A 7585-nucleotide genomic window follows, 5' to 3' on the forward strand; every position below is an offset into this window, starting at 1 on the left:
ACCCTCTTGCCGTTTTTGACATCATTTCCTTGCCAAGCATTCCAAGTATGCAAACCATTTATTCATTACGAAGCTTGTTTCGCCTACTGCAATTTTCATTCTGTTAACTAGACAACTCTGTCAATAGTAATAACGATTTTGTTATCTTGATACAGTTGAAGAAAGATTACCTGGAAGGAGTTGGCGATACTCTTGATCTTATTGTGATCGGAGCCTACCATGGAGCAGGGAAACGAACAGGAAAATATGGAGGGTTCCTATTAGCCTGTTACGACGAAGAAAACGAGGAATTTCAATCTATTTGCAAGGTAACCTAATGCTCGGCTCTAAGTTGAGTTCCTTTTAATAGAATAGGTCCAATGATTTTTGTGCTTGTTGTATTTTTCTATCCTTTGACCAACTCACAAGTTTGTTTCACTCTTAATAAAGTTGGACTTTAACATTAAGCAATTTGATGTCATCAATTTGTACCCTGATTTATTTGCCTTCGCCACATATATTGATGTCCTGAAGGTATTCTCGGAGCTTGGAAGGGGAGGGGGGGGGTTTCTTAATAGGTTTTTTGTGGTATGGTGACGTGCCCATATTTAGGGGTACCTCTTTTCTGAAAAGTGCAGAATTATCGATTTCAGTTTTTAAGATATGTTTGGAATTATGGAAAAATATTGCCAAAAACATTGTAGGGAAATTTAGCATTAACAAAATAAATGTCCAGTTGAAAAAAAGGTATGAAATATGATACTGATATTTTTGGGAAAAGGACTTGAATGATTGAATTGAATGATTTTGATACATGTGTTTTAAAAATGATATTTTCTTTGCGGAATTATGGGTATAATTTTCATCATGTTTTCGAAATTACGTGTCACATTTTTCAGATATATGCGTCCAAATTTTGAACTAAAATGGCACGTCCCTGTGCAATATAAGGCTAAGTTACCCGTCCCCCCTCCCCGAGCCTGTGAGCTTTGAATGTGTAAGGTTTCAGACACATCAATAATATGTGATTGAATCGAATTGGTAAATATTCCGGCCAATCAACGAACGTGTCATAATTAGGATCCATCCGACTTTCTACTCCGCAAGAAATAACTTCAAAATTTTCCAGGCTCCAAAGTTGATACTGCATTCAAGATCAGCTAACCCTCAGCCCTTTCCCAGTATAATGTGAATCGCTTTATTACAATAGAGAAGACAACCCCAATTCATGTCATTGGATATCCCATACCGATTAGGTTTTATCAACAAGAAATTTATGGCGGTGTATTGAAACTTACCAATTTTATAATTCGTTAATCTTTAGTGAAGGTGTTTATTATGTTGACAAGCACGTTAGACCTCTTTTAACGTACAAAGTACAACGTCCAGGACATTAAACATTTTGAATGCGTGTATAAAAATGTAAAAGTGTTTTTCCCTCTTTTCTGTCTCTGGTCATGAAATTTTGCGTCTCCTCCTCATCCTATAGATGGGCACTGGGTTCAGTGATGAGGACCTTGCAAAGCATCACGAGTTCTTTCAAAGTCACGTGATTGATAAGCCTCGTCCTTATTATCGCTATGGTGATTCTGTAACACCAGATCATTGGTTCGAGGCTGTTCAGGTTTGCTTTTAGTCTCTTATTTCAAAGCCAATATTTTATTGTTTCCTTTGCTTTGTTCTTCAAACAACTCTCAACATCAGACGACTTTATTTTGTCATTCACTAAGCAAAACAGGCTTGTCACCTGTGGAACGAACGAAGTTCATTATTTCACATTTGTGACTGGCGTTTCCAGATATTGGGCACATGATGCAATGTCCCAGAGCACTTTTCGTTGCTATTTTTTCATAAAACATTAACCAGGCACTGAAGTATCGGCTCTGAAGGAAGGCTTGTAGTGACGAGTTCACACCGGCTACCGTTTCATTTTTTTGGTACGGGGAATGCAGAATAGTGCTTTAACCAAGGGACCCCCTAGATATCACTTTATATTTCCATTGTTTTTTTATAATCTCGCCTTCTAATCAACATTTGTACTTTTTATACGTCAAGTTGCTCTTGCAATTTTGTATATGTTGTTTAGTCTACATAGGGGGCCAGTTTTGGTAAAGGGGGCCAGTGGTTATCACTTTTCTAGAAATCTCTCATTCTTGTCATTTAGAATTTTGTTTATGTTTTATTCCCCTTCTTTATTCAATGTTTCATTCTATCTGAGAATCTGAATGAAAAACTAATAAATGTTTCATTGATAAATGCCTATATCATTGAATTTGCCAATTAAAACTGCCAATATCAATTATAATATACCTTTTCTTACATTGAGGTACGTTTCTTTTTGATATCTAGGTTTGGGAGGTCAGAGCTGCAGATTTGTCTGTGTCTCCAACTCACAAAGCTGCGATTTCAATCGTAAGCATATTTTCTCGATTTTTCTTTTTAAAACCATTTACAGTTGTTTGCTAACCAGTTGAAGTCCTTCAAACTGAACAGAGAACAAAAAGAGGACTAAAGTAAGAGCCTTGTGGTACACCCAGTTTCTTTCGTCTTCAATACCTGCCAATGGTCTTGCAGTTTCCCCTCTCCCAATCGAAATGCAGCATTCGCACGTAACCTGTTATTTTCAAACTAGGATGGCTGAGGTGCATTTCAAACAGTGTTTATAGATGTAAATGGAGCAACTCAGCTACTTCTTTAGACTTAAATTGAATTTAGATCGAGGACTGACTGAAACTGATTTGCTTTCCTAGTACTTTTCGCAGGCATTGTAGACGCACCTATTAAAGTCTGAAGCCTTTTTTCAAAGGATGTATTGGTCCACAGTATCGTGTGTTTTTGTACGAGGGGCTGGAAAATTTCCTCTTTGTATGTTGAGGTCGTCGCTGGTTGTTTTTCATTTATTTGACCAATCTCTAGTTGCACGTTTTAACTTGATTTGTTTAGCCGTGTATGGATTTTTGATTGCCTGACTGACCTCATCATTACAATCATCAGCTGTTATGCTATGAAAACATTCAAATTTGCAAACTGCATATTGCACGCAAATGTTCCGTGATGCAATCTTGTGTCCAAGCCTAATATTTTCGTTCTATAGTCTGCAGACGTTGATATGTACGAACCGTGCTGCAACTGATCGTGACTCTGAATTTATGCAAAAGCTCAAAGTTCTGCCAGCACATCTTTGTTTATTTCCCCTAATGCATTTGAAGTTAGGACATAGTTCTTTTTTATCTGCATTAGTCAGGAACTCTCATCGATCCTGCATCACATTTAAGTAATTACAGAATCACACATCCCGTTCGCTTACATGCTCATACAAATGACCACATGATTTATGATCAGGAACATTTCGATGCATCGAAAGACTGTTTCCTTTTTGCCAAGGCGTGGTAATATTTGTTTGTACTGATTTCTTATCACTCACTCTTTATTTAAAAACTTTCAAGTTACTTCTTGAGTTAAATACCATATTCAAATTTCAGGTTGATCCTGAGAGAGGAATCTCGCTCAGGTTTCCAAGATTTTTAAGAATACGCGATGACAAGAAACCGGAAGAGGGTACTTCTGCTCAGCAGGTATTATTCGATTGTAAATTTTAACATATGTATGTATGTCTGAGTTAGCGAGAGTCCGCCTTATCCGGGCTTCCACTGGGGTCTAAAGATCAATCCGGCTTAGTGAAAGTCCAAGGTCTCCGGGGGTATGACTTACCGGCATTCAACGGTAAACCAAGTGTAGTTTTCAATATTATAGCGGCCCTTTTCCACATTTCCTTCGCGATTACTCCTTTTAATCAAAATTTTAACCTTACACATGATCTTTGTCACAGAATAGAGATGTGGGTCTCTATTTTGTGCCTTGTCCACTTACCGGCAGTTCCAACACGTACCTTGTTGGTTCGGCGTCTTCTTATGCTGCACATTCAATGAAGAAATTTTGCTCCATATGGAACAGCAGAGATCTGTAAAGCTCTGACATATTTCCAGCTACAATTAACAAATGCACTCCACCCTAGGTTGCTGAAATGTATAGAAATCAAGAAACTGTAAAGAATAATTCTGAAGCAGGAGCAGCTGCAACAACAGCGGAAGAAGATTTCTACTAGTTGCGAAAATGAGATCGTCACGTGACATAATGGTAGAGCACCGTGGTTGATGAACTTTGTAAATAGAAATACAAGAAAACTTTATCGTGAGCGTATATGGTGAAGCCTAGCGGTTCTTGAAGGAGTTGGAAACGATATGAAGACATGTAATTTGTTTAGATTTATCTTCTTTAACAAAGGAGGGGTTATACCAAATACCTTTGATTTGTAGGTCCTGTAGCGTACGCACATGAGAATGTAACGAGTAGGCTCTCACGGAAATGAAGTACATTCTGCTTCCATAACTTAGCCTTCAATTACTTGAATCTACTGTCTTTTTTTATCAAAAGTTGCAACACTGTAGGCATCTCGATGGACCTTTGTTTATCTTATACCCTGCTCATGTCGCTGTGCGGTTTTGAGAGTTATAAGATTTTGTTTCAATGTTATTGATAAATGTTTCAACGAAAGACGTAGAAAACCGCGTAGAACATTGTGTGCGTCATCACTTAGCATTGGCTAAACACCCACACATTTGAATCCGATGATGTTTTTCATCTGTTGAGGCTAGAGTTCCTGAACGTACTGAAGATGCTAAAAGCCCCTAGAAGAAGGTTGTCAAAGTAAATGAGCCTTTCGAACTTCTGAAAGCATATTTTTTTTAGAGAATTCAATTTTAAAGCAGAATAAAGCAATTAATGTTATGTTAATTTATGCACTTTCATTTGATTTTAAATCAAGGCTACATAACCTGTACCCTGGGTACCAGAGCCTCATAGAGCCAGGGATACAGTCTTGTAGACAGCTGCGGTGGTAAAGAATGAGTGGATGCGTAGGAGGGGAAGGAAATCACCCCACCTTCCAGCCTGTGAGCTGAAAGGTGAGGTTCAACCCTTGCGCCAAAAAAATTTTTTTTGACTTTTTTCTAACTATATTTCTGAGACTTAAAAATGGCGACTCTGGTACACAGGGTACATAACCTGTTTTTTTTCTTTCTATAATTTCTTTTTCAAAGTAACAATAATCTTATTCCGAAGTTACTCTACAGAATATTGTCTCTACCAGAGATAGAAAAACGACATAAACTTACAAACCTGGTTTGGAGGAAGGTTTCTTTGCAAAAATGAGGAAGATTTTATGAACATAAACTTTATAGTTTTGTTCTTTCAAGAATGAGAATCAAGTCGCGTATAAATACCTGGAAACATTTAAAATCATCCTTCAAATTAATGAAAGTAACAACCAGGATATGTGTTTTATCGATATGTGTTAAAAAATTGATTCTTTAAAAACTGTCGTTAGAAGTGCTGCAAAAATTTTTTTGCTCAAAGGTCTGAGGTAACTAGTCAATTTTCAGCAATAGCTCATGGTTCAGATTCAAATGATAAAACAGGCAATCAAGATATAAGAGCAGAGGATTGGAAAGTAAGTTCAATGATTATAGATCAATGTATGAACAGTAGATGAACGCCCATATTTCCTGTTTGTGATGATTCAAGAATTTCTTTGCCAGTTTTCGCTTGATCCGTGCTCGTTCTCCTTTGCTCACCAGATTTGTTGAAATCGTGCGCAACTTCAGAAATACCAACTGACATCAACGATCGTATGGTGAAAGTAGCCGGATTTCATGACTTATAAAGCATCACGTTTACGAAGAATGACAGGCACCGCGGAGCGTTGAGAAAAGGGGGGGGGTCTAAAAAAAGTGGGGGGAGGCTAAAACCGTATAAAAAGAGGCTTTACTGGTAGTTTATTACTAAATTTTTGGTATTTTTTGCTAAAGCCCCCCAGCTCCCCTGCTCCGCGGTGCCTGAATGAGTACACTTTGTTTTAGGTCGTGGGGAACGCATACAACCATATATAAAGAGATGCTTTTTCCGTGCCTTTTTTGCTATGCCAGGCATGCTCACCGCATCTCTTATATTTTTGTATATCTCTATCTAGATATCTGTCACCGATGCGCTTAAGGTGTTCGTATCAGCAACAAGCTCAAATCTAACAACCTACAACCACATTACAAGACTACCGGTATTCTTCGTAAACAGCGACAAGCTACCTTTCTTCAAGATTGGAATCAATTTAATTAATAAAATCAGCAAAAACATTTTCACTGACTTAATTAAAAAGTTATATGACAGAATTTTGACCTTCGTTGTAGCACTTTGTAGTTCTAACAATGCTGTCTTATCTCCCATTTGCCTTGAGGCTGTCACCACTGCTATTTTGATTAGTGCATTTTGGCATACTCAAGTCTAAACCTAACGATTATCTAAAACTAAAAATAACGATTATTTTTATCATGTATAAAACACAAATGTAAAGCATCAATAGCTACACCCTGATAACCAGATAATTTTTGTTCTTTCTTACGCATAATGAGCCTCTGGTATTCTAAATTTTCTTCTATTTTCAACATTTTTATACAACTATATTCTATAGATTGTTTCGAAGGCCACTGAATAACCGTCGCCGAGGTTTTTAGTAGCACGGGTGATGAACTAAAGAAATCTACTTTGTTTTGTTTGTTAACAGGAGAGTAAATTTTCAAAAAAATGTGGTTTTACGTCTATTTTTTCCCCTGTGGATGGGGAATGTTCTTATCTTGTTTTTATTCTATTGGCAAATCGAAATCCAGTGTTCTTAAACAGTGTCTTTTTATATGAAAAGGACTGTAATTTGTGTAATCTATCTTTTGAAGATCACATCTAATTGGTGCTAGCCCGAAGGCAACTTTCCAGGTGCGAGGATGGCTCAGTTGTGAGGCGCTGACTACAGACTCAAGGGTCCGTGGTTCGAGTCCCTGGCATGACCAAACTTTCACCCAGAGTGAGGAGAGTCACCAGCTCTCTGTAATTCCAGGCATAGGAATCACGAGGTGTGGTGACATCGAGAGGAAGGACCAGGACACTGCTCGATAAGCAGCAGCTTCTCAGTGTCCTAAATAACTACCTTCGAATGCTAAGTAGAAACAAATATCGAATAAATAACTTTCCAGCGCCCAATTTAAAGTGGTATTGGCCATTTTCATATTGGTCATGGAAATATAATTAAGTGTCCTTAAAAAGTATCAGTTGGGGAAGAATGAGGTCTTTGGTTTAGGTACTTATCCTGTCGAGGAGCCTATCACTCTTCGCTATTTTAAGATTATATTAAGATTTTCAGAGAAAAAAGAACTATGTGAAATTGTAATAACTAAACTCGTTTTAGGAATGATTCATGCAAAATGAGATAACATAACAAACGTTTGTTTGATAATACAATTTGGGTGTGGTATGCAGCACTTGCTGGGCGTGTGTCATGCAACTGCATGCAACTTTTCTTGTATTACTGTATTACCTCGTTTATAAAAAATCCGCTTGAAATTGGGTTAGAAAGGACTGTCATTGTCCATGTCCAACAACATTGCAAGGACTGTCATTAGCTATTGGAAATTTCATTAAAACGCAGGTACATTGTCACCGTACATTGTTGTCACAACCACAAAAAATTTACGGTAACAGAATCAAGGGTAATGTAATAATA

The 7585-nt window shown here is 37.5% G+C and overlaps 1 protein-coding gene across 2 annotated transcripts in view; it reads left to right on the forward strand.

Moving 5' to 3' along the window:
- LOC135691712 (DNA ligase 1-like) overlaps positions 1-6461 on the forward strand; it is a 34891-nt gene extending 28430 nt beyond the window's left edge. The window contains exons 24-28 of one of the 2 annotated variants that reach the window (XM_065209665.2): positions 156-308; positions 1469-1603; positions 2329-2391; positions 3462-3554; positions 3995-6458. In XM_065209665.2, coding sequence (XP_065065737.2) covers positions 156-308; positions 1469-1603; positions 2329-2391; positions 3462-3554; positions 3995-4084 — 534 coding nt within the window. In that variant the 3' untranslated portion in view covers positions 4085-6458. Of the gene's footprint in view, positions 1-155; positions 309-1468; positions 1604-2328; positions 2392-3461; positions 3555-3994 lie in introns of both variants that reach the window. The other variant, XM_089112073.1, reaches the window with a different exon arrangement.
- The last annotated feature ends 1124 nt before the right edge of the window (positions 6462-7585 follow it).

This window comes from Rhopilema esculentum, chromosome 13 (genome assembly GCF_057945365.1).
Source record: "Rhopilema esculentum isolate cy_ngs chromosome 13, ASM5794536v1, whole genome shotgun sequence".
NCBI lineage: Eukaryota > Metazoa > Cnidaria > Scyphozoa > Rhizostomeae > Rhizostomatidae > Rhopilema > Rhopilema esculentum.